The sequence below is a fragment of the Rhipicephalus microplus genome, chromosome 3, assembly GCF_043290135.1.
Source record: "Rhipicephalus microplus isolate Deutch F79 chromosome 3, USDA_Rmic, whole genome shotgun sequence".
NCBI classification, from domain to species: Eukaryota; Metazoa; Arthropoda; class Arachnida; order Ixodida; family Ixodidae; genus Rhipicephalus; species Rhipicephalus microplus.
Window position 1 is genome coordinate 148688360 of NC_134702.1, and position 16842 is coordinate 148705201.

The window sequence follows — 16842 nt, forward strand, 5'->3', positions numbered from 1 at the left end:
ACACTTAATGAAAAACCTGATCTAAGGAAGGTAGGAACGACTGCTAGCGCAGCACACTGCTATCGTCTCTTGCTTTCGGTGTCACATGAACGTCATCCGAACACGAAAGCGAGTAGCGAATGCATACGGTGGTTGCCGGTGTATACGCCCTATAAGTCACTTTTACCCGCCTATCGTTTCACGGCCTTGTCTATCACTATATGTAACCAAAAGAAAAGTGGCCCTAATGGATTTGCAAAGGTGCAGTGCACGCTTGTACAACTGAAATTGATCAGCAATCAGAGCAGTACGCGTGGGAAAGACCAATGACTGCTCCACGACTCCCACCGTCATCTTGTTCGTGCCAAACTTACGTTCGATGTTCGCCTATATTTCAAACGATGCGATCGCGTTCCGTGAAGTGTGAAACGCTACTATTCGGCGCCATTTCACTTCGCATTTGTTCTTCTTCTTTTCTTTTCTCGTCTCATTTCTTTTTGGTGCAGTTTGTAGCCCGCGGCGAACAATGCACACTCAGCCGACGGTGACAAGGACGTAGGCTGCCTCCCGATTTTGTTTGTGCTTGTCCTCGATTTTATAACGCCATTCTTCTGAAGCGCGCTCACTGCAGTGGCCGCATTTCTCGGACGAACGAAGGTGGCGTCGCCTTAATCGGACGCGCTGGCTGCGCGCTCCATGAGCGTGGCTGCCTCCCGCCGCGAGAACAGAGGAGCCGACAAAACACTTGCTTCACGCATTGCCGGCGACAGTATGCACGAGTGAGAGAGTAATGCACACATTGTGGTACACAACGAATCGGCGAAGTGAACAACGCGGGAGCATCCTTATTACGCTTGTGCTCGAAGGACTGGGCCGGTGACCTTTAATTTACGGCGCTATGGTTCCGCACAACCACGCCGCCCTGTCCAGTCACTTCTTTATTTTTTTTCTCATGAGCTAGCGGTTGCTGGACACGGTGTGTTATTAAACAATCTCTTTCTCTCTCTCAAAGAGAGGATCTTTCGGGTGCGTCACAATGGGCTTTCGAGGTGACCTCTTCAGGTGTGCTATAAAATGTAAGTTGTACGGCTGTACACGGTCTGCTTCAAGTACGCACTTTCTATTCTGGTGCCCACACATGCATGGGAATACTACAGCAGCCTTATACGTACCACCTGTTGGAAAAAAGATCACGTGTTCATTATTGAGAGTATGCATCACAATGTACATCACGTAGGACTTCCTTATGAGCTCGTCGAAACTTAAAAAAAAGTATTGATTGTTGTCGGAATAAGCTCTTTTTTAGTTGTCCTCGGTATAATACGAACTACGGGGGTGGCACTCTCTTGATTAGGCGGTATGGCCTGCGACTGTCACTTCATTATGATCTCGCACCCTACACAATTATATTGTCACCAAAACGAAAGAATTGAAATAACGTGCTTCCGGCTAGTTCATTTTATAAAAACCGTTTCTCTCAGAAATCTGAGAAAATTAGTTTTAGGTGTAAGGTAAGAAGGTAAATGTTTCAGAAAGGGCAACATTTATGCCCGACAATGTATATTGCCACATTCCTTTCTCAAGTTTTGTTATCGCCTCGTTTCATTGTCAGTCTCAGCGCAAAAACCACGCCTACAGTGTTCGAGAAGCTTCACGACCGCTGTAGATAATTTTCTTAGGATAACACCCACTTCGTGAAGATTACAGATTATTCTGGAACTTACGTCGCCGCTAGCGATAACGCTAGAATATTCGTTGAAAAGTGTATAAATGCCGACACGCTTCGCCGCTTGTCAGTTGATCAACTACCCATGCTCTGCTCGCCGCTTTCAGTGCCAGTGTCTTAACGTAATTTGATTTTCTTTTTCGTGCCACAAGTTCGACCCAAGAAAAACAGTTTAATACGGGGCCTGCAGTTTGCTCCCTTTGTCCACGTCACGACCTCGTGACAATATATTACCTTACTACAAGAACGAAGCCCTTGGGGCAAAGGGTGCGGGCTGTGAATAAGCAAATAAATAGTGGTCTCTAGTCAGTGTTCTCCCGTAATTCAGCGTATTAACGCATCGTTATTAACATCAACCGGCAACTAAGGTAGTATATTTCTATAGCTTAAACATACATTCGTAGCCCTGGCAATAGAAACATCGGCTACGCATTCGGATCCGAATGTACATGTCATCAGCGTTAATTCGTTGACTTCACACACGTTCAGCGAGGCTTGTTAGCAAATTCGCTCAAGAATTGTTGTGTTTAACCACCCTCCACGAAAGGAAATGTTTATGTTTATTTTTTTCTGTTGCGTTGTTTGATTACTGTAGCTGGAGGCAGTCATACCCGGGCGCTATAGATGTCTTATCGTAACAGCTATTCTGCCGGGAATAACACAAATAAAGGAGAACTACACATACGTACGAAGCCAATAATGCCCCACCCTTAAAGCCTTCGACGGCCTCTATCAAGGCACGCTCCCGTGGCTTGTCCCGAACGGCCTTACATACCAATGGCCCGCATAATTACTGGTTATGCACTCTTTGCGAGTAGCCCATCATATTGCTCACAGTTATAGCAATTATTGTTTCTGAGTAAACCTGTACAAAATAAAAACTAATATATTACCTTAGTGGTAGATTGCCACGATATTACCAACGATGCACCGACATATTAACGCTGCATTGAATAAAAACGTGGCAAGCTTGTATTCTGTGTATACTGTTTCTTTCTTCACGAAATGCGCTGATCTCGGTATTTGAATTGCTAGCTTCCTCGCGATTGAGTGAGTGAAGTTTTTATCTATTACTTGCATTTTAACCTCATCTGCAGCAAATTTTTTTTCGAGTGCCAAGTGGTGATATAATTTTTTTTCTAATACCTGTATACATTCACGTCTGTTGTCATGACGCAGTACCGATGCAGTTTAATTGAAGCTATCTAGTGACGGCTCTCGGGAATTTCGCTCTCAAAGAGAACGTGCATGCATCTTCAAGACAAATTTGTAATATATATATATCCATATAGTATATATGCAATAGGTCGATTTACCCTTACGCAGTATGTACATTATAGTATGTAATTTCTTCTGCTTGATTTTTGTAATGGCACTAGAAGTATAGATGCATTCAATCCTGAGTGTTTTTACAGCTGCGCATGTGATACCAGCCTCATTATGCCCGCGCTATCATTACAAACTGTATTTTACCGCGGGAACATTTGCTCTAAAGTTAAGGAGGGGGGAGAGGGGTATACTGTTTTTATTTTGTCCTTAGTAACAGCTCCGTGTCTGCTGACAGCGTTCCTCAGAGAGTTCTGCCCCTTCTGTAATACCGTACTATGAGAATACAGGCTGTGCAAACATTCCTTAAATGTTGCCGAATTGTTCATACTTGCGAGCTGGCATAAACAAAATAGATGAGTTGCAGGAAGTCTTAGGCGGCGACGTCCCCTTTACTGGTATTATGCTAAAACTCTGAGCTTATAAACTAAGCGAAAATTGTGTAAATCTAGATAATAAAATAAAGGTTTTATAAAAAGCCCATATTTCAGAATTACTAAAAACACCGTTTTCATATTGTATTTAGGTTTATATTATGAGATGAGGACTGATAACGATCCCTTATATTTGACTGTAAAGTGATAGGGACTAGGATTTCAGCCAATAACGCGACAGACGCCAATGAGGCTGCAAGTATTGTGAAAGATCCAGCGTCGCAGTAATTGTACACAACAGTATTCGACTATCGTGTATAGCGGTCAATAAAAACACATACACAATCATACGGAGCCATCATATGTCACCAGGGCTACATCGTTCATGGGGTCGTTAAGATAGTCTATCTCAAACAGAAGTTAAGGGGGCACACCGGCAACTTCAGTCGCTCCGCGAATGTGCCGGAGGTGCGGTGTATGCCGCCGTCACTTATTACGGTGGCACAAACGCTGCCACGCGGCCAACTCCGCCCTTCCAAACCTGGTAATTTACATCTCATAAGACCACGTGCGCCTTCTGGTTCACGCCGCATATCGCCTAGGCACACGTGCGCTCGCACCTACGGCGCGTGCCAATTTAAATTTCGCTTACGAAATGCGTCTCCTCCACCACATGTATATATATCAATAGCCTGAAAAGCCCTAAATGTTTTACGATATGAAGAGGCTAATAAACGAAATCAATTCCTCGTGTTTATAGTTAGGATAACAGTATAGTATATAGTCGGAAACATAACTTTGCAAAAAAAAAAGAAACCTACTGACAGTGGGACAGAACATAGTTGACATGGCCTTCTCAGCCTTTTGTGCGTTTATTTCTCACTTTTGTGTTCCCCATCGTGAAGTCAATTGCATTCGTTGGTGCAAGGACTCGCTGTTACGAAGGTGCGGTCCTAATTGGCAGGCAAATCGCGTGCCGTCCGTCTAACTGGTATCCCGTCACATTATCGGTTTGTTGTGCGCCTGGCATGCCGAACGAGAATGGTGTGCGCATATGAGTTGTGCACGCCCCGTGGAAAGCTAGTTTTCTGCGTGTGTCACGGGCGGTGTCCTTAGGAATGCCATTACTCCCGAGGGTCACCGACATTGATATACGATACTCCGCGGGTGGTTGCGTGGAATGCAGTATCATGGCATTTGTTTCGTCTTGCTCACTTTGTTGTGCAGCAAATTTATGCCGTCTATTGGTACAAGCCGCATTATCATTCTCAAAGTATTGGCGCTTACGTTCCAATCAGATTATGAGTAATATGCTGGTAATATCCAGGAAACGGGAACGTTTGGTCTCGTTTTCTGGTCACGCCTGAACAATGAAGTAAAACTTAGTAGTGTAGTGAGGTTATTGTTTTAAAAATGTACAAGGTGGACATTACTCCACATGCGTTGAATCTCGATTGACCGAAGCTATCGATCTACCGGAGAACCTACCACGGAACACTGCCTGACAACTGCCTGAGAACACGAAGAATGAGGAACAGTAAAATGATCGTGAGAATGAAGTTATAACTTCACCACGAGTTTACATAAATCGCACTTCATAATACCATGCCACGTCATTTCGAAAAGAAAGCCCAGGTCCCAAAATGCTGGAGCCCTTGATTCTGAAATAACGCTAACTTGAAATACGCGCACTGACAAAAAAAAACAACATAGACGTTATATGCATAATCATCAGCGGTACGCACTCAACACTGCATTAAAAGCACAGAGATCCTAGTACTCAGCGACTGACAAACTTAACTCTACTTCTATGAACAGTTCTCGATAAATACATATTGCTAGCAAAGCATAATTAACATGGCTCATGCTCGCGGCATGTTTTCCCGGTATTTTTTTTTATCTTATGGCGCTTTCAGGCATGCAACATTGTATCTTTAATGTGAGTTGTTTGGAATTGCTTCGGGCAGGGTGTGCGAAGTACTTGTGGTGAAACTTGTTGAGCCAATATTCTGAAAATTAACCCTGTCAGCCCGAGATTTTTTATTTTGTTTGGATACACTTTTTGTGCGCGTTTTTCTCGTAGTTAGGACCTCTGAAGACCACAAACAAAAATTGAGCCACTGCTACAAGCATTTTTGGATTAATTAACGTGGCATCAAATTAGGAGATTAGGACTTAGTGATTGAAAAATGAAAAAAATGGCTTCTTTTTTCCTGCCAATCACTGGTGTGCACGAAATGACAACCAACGTCATACTTTTCAGCCTAATACTCACTGAAACAGCTTCGGTACGCCGTCCCGAAAATGGCACTTACCCACCTCAACTTACACTCCTCGGCTTCATGGAATACCTCGGTCGTGCTTCTTCTGTTTGTGGCTGCTACCTCCACAAACGTGCCACAATATTGGTGTCAAATGCAGTGGGGATCACTGAAGAACTTTGCCCCCAAGAATGAGTATTGGTTACATTTCCGAGATACTAGGAGAAATGTGCGGTGGTGTCAATTGGCACGGCCAGGACCGAAAGGGTTAATGAAATAAATTCTTACACGCAGTATGACTAAGAGGAAAGGCTTTATAAGGCACACACCAAAAAGAAAGGGCGGGGGAGGGAAGAGTTTTGTATATATTATGCTTCTGACGTTACTATAAAGGTAACGTAAAAAGCGTAATTGGATTTTAGGAGCAAGCCCAACAAATTGTCTTCACTTGCAGAAAACCTTATTCTTGTACAGAAGTAAGCAAGCAAGGTTTGTTTCAGCTGACGGTGATACCCGGCGTTAAAAGCGTGCTTCCAGGACAAACGAGGCTTCGATATCCGACACACACACTTAGATAGCGACGACGAAGCCAGGAAAGACCACAGAACGAGATCACAACCAACTTCTATAAATGTCCCCCGCGCGCAAGAAAGGCGGTTTTCCTCGTGGATTTGAGCGTCCTTTTATTTTGGACAGCAACGCTGTAAGAATTTAAATGCCTAGTTCCTATAGAAGCCGTTTCCTTATTGCCACGTATGGACTGCGTGTCAATTATGAACGACCAGATTTCCATAGCCCATACATTTGAAAACACATTCGACTTTTCTCGTGGGAGCTGTAAAATATGACTCTATTTTTGTACTTTAGAAACATGGCTGTCAAGCTGCGGTTGAATGATATGCGTCGTCAGAAATTTGTTTCTCGGTGGGAGGAGGGGGGACGGGCTGAGTGTGGCACCCTCTATCTGCGCCACTGTCACGAATAGCGACTGATGCAGGAGACAGAAATGGTCAGAGTGAAACAAAACAATTGTATATGCAATTGAATTAGCGCATTCGCAGTGCATAATACGTGTGGTTTTTCTCACTCAACTACCACTGCTGCGTTGTTTATTTAAAAGAAAACTTTTTGAATTGAAAAAAAATTTTATAATTAGAACACATTGTATAAGCCTCGTTTTCGAAACGCTCATCCGGTAAGAGTAATATTATGTTTTGTTTCAAAAAATATTTTCATAAAAATATTTTACTCATTTATGTTATTTCATCCTGAATCAATAAATGTACAGTGAAACATCGCTTGACGGACTTATTAGGTATATACATTGTCATTTAGCTTTCAAATGCAACCGAAAGAAGTTTTCCTTACATCCAGACACTCATTTTACACTTCAAAGATCTAATATTTGATGAGCAGTTATTGGTGAATACACGTGATGGAGTTAAGAGGTACCACTTCGTTCAATTGTATAGAACGCAGTGAGCTTGAATCTCTGAGTATGCAGCTCCAGCGAATGACCGGGTTTACATATCTAGCATGCGATTAAAGCCTTTCTTTCATTTTTCACTCTCTCAAATTACCGTGAGAAACAAAAAATCCCATAGTAACGTTTGGCAACAACAATATCTAGGGTTTAACGTCTCAGAATAGCCATATGAACATGACAAACGCCATAGTGAAGGTCCCTGAAAATTTCGACCACCTTGGGTCCTTTAACGTACACACAAATCTGAGCACAAGGGCATACAGCTTTTTTTTTATTTTCATCAAAAATGCAGCCGTTGCAGCCGGGATTCGGTCCCGCAACCTGCGGGTCAGCTGCTGAGGGCCTTATATATCTACTATGGCGGGGCAACGTTTGGCACGTTTTCATAACACTCAGTATCTGCCTATGCGTCAAATGAACGCTTTATGCGTCGAAGAGCTCTATGTGTCAAACGAACGTTTTTAAAACCTACCACCACCGCGAGACATTCGTCTTTCATACAGGCGCTCTTTCACCAAGCGTGGCCCTTAAGCTAGTAATACCCGCATACTGTCATTCCTCTTGCAAATGTGACTTTCAGTCGCTTTGCTATCAGAGGAAAATATATAGCTCTGCAAGGATCTTGCTTGTCGCTTTATGCAATGAAGTTCATTGTTTCTCTTTTTTTTCTTGTGGTACAAATTTCACATGCCATAAGTTTCACTGACCGCACGCGCTATCACCGTCATATCAGTGAAAGCAGAAGCGCTAAATTTATATGCGGAGCGCGAACAGTGCATGCCGCGGTGCCAATGCGCTGCGCAGGGTCCCGGGGTAAACATACAGGTTTCTGTTGTATGACAGCTTTTTTTATTATTTGAACTGAGGTCCACGAAAGCGCAGGTGTAATAACCTTGAGATTCACTGCCAAGGCATGACTGAGTCGTAGAAAAGCGTTGAGTTCATTTCACGCCACGTGCAATGTTTTGCAATTACATCAGTTAAGTGGCGCAATGATCTACTTTTTCCTTCATAGTGGCGTAATATTAGCGCCAAGTAGTCCACCTCCTGCAGTCGTCTTCGGAGCCTTTTCGAAGTAGAGCAGTTCTTAGCACATGCACCCAGGTTTCAGCTATGATCTTGACCATTAATCAAGTCAATGTAAGCGCTCAATGTTAACAATAATTAAAACATTGCTTTCAATATGCAATACAAAAATTGTTGTGTTTTAACGTATATGCGCGACGCTGTAGAGAACAGCTCCAGAAATGTTTAGCATTACTAGTGATCGTCAACGTGCACCTAATTTAAACTACACGAACCTCGGCATTTTCGCCTGCATCAAAACGCCTCCTCCCGGCTATAGGAGTCGATCCCGCGTCCTTCGGGCCAGCAATTGGAGTACCATAACCACCACACCGCCATGGCGGGCTTTTGTGTAAAGAATATTTGATTGCAAAGTGCGGGGCGTAACTGCTAGATATGATTTTCATGTGCACTTAAGTAGCAAATCCGTGCACTTCAGTAGCAAACGAACAGAACATTTTGTTGTTCAACTACCTTTTGATGTAGCTTTCCTACTGGAACTGATCACATTTTGAAGAAAAATACTTGAAATCAAATACTTCTTCTCGGCTGAGCGCAATTGCATTGCAGACGTTTATGCCATGTCAGCGCGTAGTACCGCTGACGTTTGATCAAATTTGCGCGCAAGAAGACACCCGCAGTCAAGATAATTTTGTTTTTACTACGAAACACTCCAATAACAATATTGTTTTATTACCAGCATTTTCTTCGAAATCTTGAAGCTGTGTTCGATTTATATCGAATAAAACAGGGGGTTATAGCATAACCTAATAAATGCACATTAACAATATATTTTAGTGTAGTAAAGATATTTCAAGGAGGTTATATCTATATTATCATTCCGACATATTATCATTACATTGATAAAGTGGGCAATGTAATATATAGTTATAACTTTTGACGGAATATGTCACGTACACAAACATGGGCACTACACAAAAAAATAAATCAGTTATAATATCCTACAGAAATTTAGTCAGTTAGTGTACTATTAAATAAAATGTTTTGTTTGAGTAACGTCTTTTTCTAAGAGCTTTGTAACTAAAATATGGAACCATTCTATTTACATTAGGTCATTCTTATATAATATACATAATTAAAAGGTAATAGACATTTTCATAAAACCAAAAAGCAACAAAAACACCCGTTACATTTCCACATGAGACGGCGAGTACGTGCGAAGCTTAAAGCTGTGAGCTGCTATGTGAGCGAGAGAAAAACACCCCGTGTCCTTATTTCACCAGGTAACGCTATTCACGGTTGAAGGGCTGTCGAAAGGCTGCCGTAATTTGTTTCGCTTCACCTCTGACACGGTAAGAATTCTCTTTGTATACCTGGCAATGATAGATAGAGCAGCCAAAAGAAAAACAAAATGGAAGGCTACTCTTTTTCGTTTTGTTTTTTTTTACGATAAACGTGCTGACGTTTGGCCTACAGGTCACTTCAAGGCCGAGTATTCGGCGTACCATTTTTCGTGTCACAGAAAGTGAGGCGATCAATTATCGAAACCGCGCCGCTGTTTTGTCTGCCGTGGCCACCGGGGCTGCCTTTATGGAGTGCACAAAAGCACACACGTCGACGACGTTTTTCGGATCAAGAGAGCCTGTAGTTTTGAAAGCCCCCCGCCCCCTTCTCAATATTCGTTGTACTCCTTCCGCGATGAACGCATAGTTTGGCAAGGCTTCACCGTAACTCCTATCCTCGGTCCTCTATAAGGTCATGATCGTGAGAGGGGTGTTTTATAACCGAGCATCGGACAATGTTACGGCATTTGTCTTTACTGAATGCCAAGCAAAGAACCCATCGATGTTGACGTGCGTGTGTGAGAACTTTAGGCGAAACTTCATGCGAATGTCATTTTTTGGAATATTGATGTGAAGTATCATACGTGGTGTTTCACCGTTCTTATTGCTCAATTCAAAGAACTCCTGGTGAATAAAAACTCATTTAACATGTTTCGTCTTTAAGATGAAGGTTTGCACGGAGAAAGTCTATGCCACGCTGTTGTGGACAATAATGTTAGATATGATTAAATATAACATTGCTGTATTTATTTGAGAGCATACTAAACCCGCTCAACAGTTTTTGCGTGATGATAGCCCTCAATGCATTCATAATTTTTTGCCAGAAAGCTTTTTAGATGAAAACATGAACAAATTTGTTTTCCGTTCATGTAGCTCTCGAATACACCCATTTCGTTGGTAAAAATCATTTCACGTTCTCACAAAATTTAGTACGAGATTTATAAGGGATGGCCTATAAAAACACCGGGTGTTGAAAGTTAAGCGTTATGGTTTTCTTAAAAGTTAAATATGGTCATAAGGTGAATACCTGCTTCAAAAATAAATTACGCTTCTAAGGACACTGTAAGATTATAATTAGCACTGTTGGACCCACAATTAACTAAAATCCTATCGTTAAGCTTCAGTGACTGCATAAAGCTGACTTGTTTGTATTGAAACACTGGACGCAGTTGGGTTTCTAAACAGCTACTGAGAAGAAATCTTTTAGCATGTCTGCGCACTGAGATATCCCGCTGAAAAGTCAATTGTGGCTTGCGCGATTACTCATTCAATGCAGATATGATCGGCACAGCGTCCCTCTCTGCTTGATGTGACGAACAGTCATTGCTTGCTATGGCCAGCTGTAAGAAAAAGGCTAATCGTTTTCATGATTGCCTATGCCTTCGACCAGTTGTTAGATCAAACTGCGCAGGCCACCAACACGACACATCAGGGAAGAGCTTTGTGCCAGTGCCCACTGTCTTGCATTCTACGAATCTCGAATAAACTTTGGAGCAAAATATCTAGCAGTACAGGCGTGCTGCTATGATTCAGCCTAAAGTTCAATTGTGTAGAAACATGACTGATTCTAACTTTTCAATACAAACATGCCCGCTTCCTGTGATCACAGACAGTCCATTCTCAATCTTAGTTATAATCGGCGGTGGAGAGCGATTTCAAACCTTCCCGCCCCCACCCCCTGTATAAACTATTTTATCTGCAATGGTTATTTTACGGGCCTTCAAGCTCTGAATTTTGAAATATTCATAAAGCTTAATTTTGAACATCCTGTATATTAATTAGCACAAATGTCGTAAGGCACAGCTATTTATTATAGGTGACTTCTAAGTTAACGCGTCATTTAATGAAGCACAAAAACCGTAACACTCCTACTTAATAAAACGCCAAAATTTTAAGGAATTCAATCAATCAATCAATCATTGTTTCTTTATTAGCATCAGAAGTGTCGGCATCGGCAGAGACTCTTTTTATTCATCTTCAAAATGGTGTTGTCATCGGTGTAATATATCGTCCACCAAATTCCAGTGTGGCTGACTTCATTACTGTGATGGAAAGTACCATGATGCCCATTGTGGCCTCTAAAGCACCTTTTATTGTCTGCGGTGATATTAACATAGACGTGTCTGGAGATACGTGTGATGATTACGTGTTTTTGCTACAATCAGTTAATCTGAGAAATGTTATTTCATCACCCACTCGCATAACAGACCACTCGGAATCGATTATTGATCACGTGTTGTGTAACGCTGACCTGGATGTATCGGCAGGCGTATACGCTGTTGCTATTGCGGATCACAATCCCACCTTTCTATTTTTACCCCAGAAACACATTTGTGCTCCTGACATACCTGCCATTAAACGAACAACACGTGTCGACTATAATTCCGTGCAAAAACTACTACAAGGTACGAATTTTGATGCCCTCTATGATGAAGACGTGGACGTCGAGTGTGATAACAGTGTAAAATGCATTGTGGATGTCATTGAACGATCAACGCGTAGCTGTTCGCGCCGAAATTATGACCATGCCATATGTCCATGGATGAATAGAAATATACTTCAGGTTTTGAAGCTGAAAGATCTTTACTACGACAAATGGAAAAATAACAGGAGCAATGAATACTACCATCAAAATTTTAAGCTTTACAGAAATAAGTCAGTAGCAATGATAAGAAAATCATCCAAGAAGTGCTACTATACCAACCTAGTGAAAGAAATTGATGGTAACACGAAGAAGATATGGCAGATTGTTAAAGACGTCACTGGCATGGGTAGCAAAGAACGCATTATACCTGATAATCCAACTCGAGAAGTGGCCGATAACTTTAACGATTACTTTACTAATATTGGTCTCAGCCTTGCGAGGAAGTTCCCTGCTCATATGCCGAATTTAAATGCACCCTGTACTGTTACCAATGATTTCGATCTATGTGTTGTAACCTAGAATGACATCCGACAAGTAATTAATAAGTTACCAGGGAACAAGGCAGCTGGCCATGACGCCATATCATGAAGGATCTTAAAGGAGAATATTGATGTTTTGTGTGGTCCCTTATGCCATATATTTAATCATGCATTTTTCTCTAAAATACATCGACGTGAAGCTTCGCTTCTCTATCGCCTTTGGCTGAAAGTTGCTTTCACGAAAGCTTATACCACGTTAATCAGAATTACTGACAGTGCGGCGTGCGATGTTTGCGGAACCGACGAAAATATCGAACACCTGCTGTGTCATTGTCCTCGATTTGCCTCAGAGAGACAAGTACTTGCCAACGCAATGCGGCGACTGGATGATCGGCCTCTTTCTGTGCAGGTGCTATTACAGCAACGTACACATGCCTCGACAGCCCACAAGGCAGTGAAAGCCCTGCTGCGTTTCCTGAGAAAGACAGGCTTGTGTGAACGCCTCTGACATGCGGTAGAGTTCTAGACGCTGCAGTGAAATTACTGTCAGTCTCTCCCCCACCCCCTTTTTTCCCTCTCTTCCCTCTTTCTCGTCTTTCTTGTCCCCTTCCTTTATCCCCCAGTGTAGGGTAGCCAACCGGATGTCTTTCTGGTTAACCTCCCTGCCTTCTCCCTTTTTGTTGCTTCCTCCTCCTTCCTCTAAAACTTATCCTAGTATACTTAAGACCGCCAAAGTAATACCAGTGTACAAATCTGGTGATCGGAATCTTCGGGACAGCTACAGACCAATATCTGTCCTGCGTAGTATTAACACTACGCTTGAAAAACTAATTTCGTCGCAGTTAAGGCGCTTCCTGGGTGAACAGAATGTACTTTGTCCCCAGCAACACGGCTTTGTTGCAAACAGGTCCACTTCAACTGCTGTTTCGATGCTTACGCAATATATTAATTCCGCGCTACATGAAAACAACATAACAATAGCAGTATTTTTAGACATACGAAAGGCATTTGATGCTATTAGTCAATCCATTTTACTGGAAAAAATGCATTCCTATGGGATAAAAGGTAACTCGCTTGATTTTTTTCTAGTTATTTATCGGCACGCAAACAAAAGGTAGTCATTGGTGACATCAAGTCATCTTACGGTTATATTAAATGCGGGGTGCCACAGGTTTCAGTTTTGGGCCCTATATTGTTCTCTCTTTATATTAATGATGTCCCGCGATCCCTACAGAGGTCAAGGGCACTAATGTACGCGGACGACACTGTTTTAGTTTTCACAGGACACTCCTTAGCAGATTTACAAAATGACGCGATGACCGATTTATTGAACATTTCGGAATGATTTGCCAGGAATTAGCTGACTGTTAACTGTACTAAAACAAAGTACATGGTGTTTCACTCTCGTAGAAAACATATTGACGCTGAATCTCTTAACCTAACAATAAACAACGCTCCTATTCAACAAGTTCCTTGTTTTAAATATTTAGGCGTCACTTTTGATGAACATTTACACTGGCATGAGCAAGTACAGAGTGTGTGCGCAAAGGTAGCCTATGGCTGCTATTCTCTAATAAAAGCTCGCCAATATTTTCCACAAGCTATACTTCGCACACTCTACTTTTCATTGTGTCATTGTCACATAGGTTACTGTCTGGAATCGTGGGGTGTGACGTACAACAGTTATCTAAAAACTCTTGAACGACTTCAAAAGCGTACACTGAAAATCATAAGCCAAGGTGAATCAGTAAGTAATATATTCCAATCACAACGCATTCTCTCGGTTCCGATGTTGCGTGACTACAAAATTGCCGTTTCAGTAAATAACATAATTAATAGAAATACACCTTTGCCTGCTGATCTTTTTTCAATTCCTAAACGCAATACGCGACATGCTTCGAATGGCAATTTCAATCTGCCCAAATGTTTTAATGTTTACGGAGAAAGACTGATACAGTTTAATGGAACAAAAATATGGAACACGGTCCCCCTAGAGATTAAAACGGCTCGTAATTTCAGCATGGCATGTAAATCATTTTTTCTGTGGAGTCAAGACATGTAAGCATGTGTGTGTTTGATTCGATTTTCATTGTATTTCTTTAATAAGTGCCTATGTATAGAAACTAGCTGCAAGCTAATAAGTATGCATATCTGCAGGAAAAATTGTAATACTGTGTTATCTGTCACATAGGATTGTTTTTTTGTTTTTTTTATGTTGTTACCTCAGAGCTGACCTGTACACTTTTTTATGTTTGCACATTGTATTGGACCGTCCACTAGCCACTTTAGGCTATCGGTCCAAATATTCCCTGTAATTTCATATATCTATTCATGAAAATAAAGTTTCATTGATTGAAAAAAAAAGTGTACATTGTGAGTAAGTATGCAGGAGGAGGTCCCAAGGTAGTAAACCGCAGGCGGGACCTCCTATGTTATTACAATGAAAAAGCTAAAATATGAATAACGAAAGAGCAAGTCACTCAGTCAATTGAATCGCTAATTCAGGCAGACGCGTCTAAGAGAACACAATTGATATCTATGGTGCTTTCTTGAGGTGGTAGCCCCGCCAAGGTGGTCAAGTAGCTAAGGTACTCGACTGCTGACCCGCAAGTCGCGGGATTAAATCCCGGCAGCGGCGGCTGCATTTCCGATGGAGGCAAAAAGGCTGTAGGCTCGTGTGGTCAGATTTGTGTGCACGTTAAAGAACCCCAGGTGGTCGAATAATCCGGAGCCCTCCACTACGTCGTCTCTCATACTCATATGAGGCTTTTGGAACATTAAACCACCCATATGAATCAATCAAAGTTCTTTAGTTGGTTTGTCAGCCGCCCTGTAGAAAGTGTCGAAACGCCGCCATTTACACGCGACGATCCCGAAAATCGAATACGGGCTCCTTCTCAGCTATTTATTTATATCGGTGAGGTTAAAAGCAGGATGTGGTTACATATATACAAATTGCACTTTCTGTCTGCGCGACCACTTCTTCTTCAAGTTATATTGTCTGCGGCAACTTTCCAAGGCTACTTTTCATTTTTTTATTATTCTCCATTCGGATTTTTGCCAAAAAGGCAGAATAAGTTAAACATATTTTTGCCTAATTATAGGGCAGCAAATATTTCAAGCAGGCTTTTCCGAAGGTAAAGTAACTGCTTCCATAATAGGGCTGCTCACTGACAACAGTTTTAATGACGTTTGAAGTACCAATTGGAGCATACAGAGAGCAAAAAGGTACATACTCGGATCTATCATCAAAACTAGAGTAAAGGCGATAGCTAGACAAATTGGTATGAATTCATGTTCATTTTCGTGTTTTTGTGCCAGTACTTGAAAAATTAACATGTACATCCCCATTTTTTCAACGTATTTGCAGTGCCATTATATATGTTTAAACAAATTCGTTTAAAACAAAACAGCCAGATATACGATTGCCATTCCGGTCCTCTAGGAAGACACTATAGCGCACGCAAACTGATTGAAGTCAGCAAATTGCTTACGTTGCGTCAAATTCAATGACAGGGTAGCTTAATAAATAAGCAATTGATTGATTGATATGTGGGGTTTACCGTAATAAATGAGCAAGTTATGGGACTCACCGCAAATAACAAAATCATCGCAGACCAACTGTAGTCAGTGCCACACTGCAGGAGCGTCGCAGCAGCGCGACGTCATCACCAAAGACTTCCAGAGTCGCCTGTGTCCTAGTGAGTGTAAGCTTGGCACCGCACGCATCTTGTCGCGAGCGGGCCGCGTCTGTCAGACGTCTTCGTCGTCCACTTCCGCGCGGACAGCCCAGGCTCACGCCACTCCCGGGCGTTCACTGGCTTCAGGACAGCAACGAACCATAGACCGTGAGGATGAAACCACAGCACGGCGACGTATCACAGCAGCGTTGGAACGGGCAACGCTGCGACCACACTAGAGACGACGACCGCGCACACAGGGCGGTAGTGACGCTGCCGAGACAACCACGTTTCTGTGCGGCGGGCGACAACAGGAGTCACACCAGATGCTGCTGCTTTCGAACGGTCCTGCGCCAATTACCGGTACTGGCGCCTTGCCTTCGGGGCTTTCGAAAGCTGGGACGTTCCGGGGAAAGCACGTCTTCTTCGACATGCGCGGCACGCTCGCCCGGCCTTCTCTTCTCGCCGGGTCTTCTCTCTCGGTCGCTTTTCTTGTGCGCTCCAGACTCGGTGGAACGAGAGGTCCTCAGCGGTGAGACAGAAACACACACCACCACAGACGCTGCCAAATCCTTACCCTTTCACTCTTCTCCGAAACCGTTCCGCGCACCCAGTGAGCGCACGAAATCAGCGTGCCGCGAGAGTGGGCAAGGGGAACAGCGAGATCAAGAAAGAAATATCGCTGAAAAAGAACCAGTTCTCTTGTTCGCCTTCTTCTTGCTAACTCCTCTCTCTCT

The 16842-nt window shown here is 42.6% G+C and overlaps 1 protein-coding gene across 1 annotated transcript in view; it reads right to left on the reverse strand.

Annotated features, from left to right (window-relative positions):
* The window catches only part of LOC119170606 (uncharacterized), a 39310-nt gene extending 22710 nt beyond the window's left edge, over nt 1-16600 (reverse strand). The window contains exon 1 of the mRNA XM_037421825.2: nt 16019-16600. Coding sequence (XP_037277722.2) covers nt 16019-16036 — 18 coding nt within the window. The 5' untranslated portion in view covers nt 16037-16600. The remainder of the gene's footprint in view (nt 1-16018) is intronic.
* Nucleotides 16601-16842: the final 242 nt, after the last annotated feature.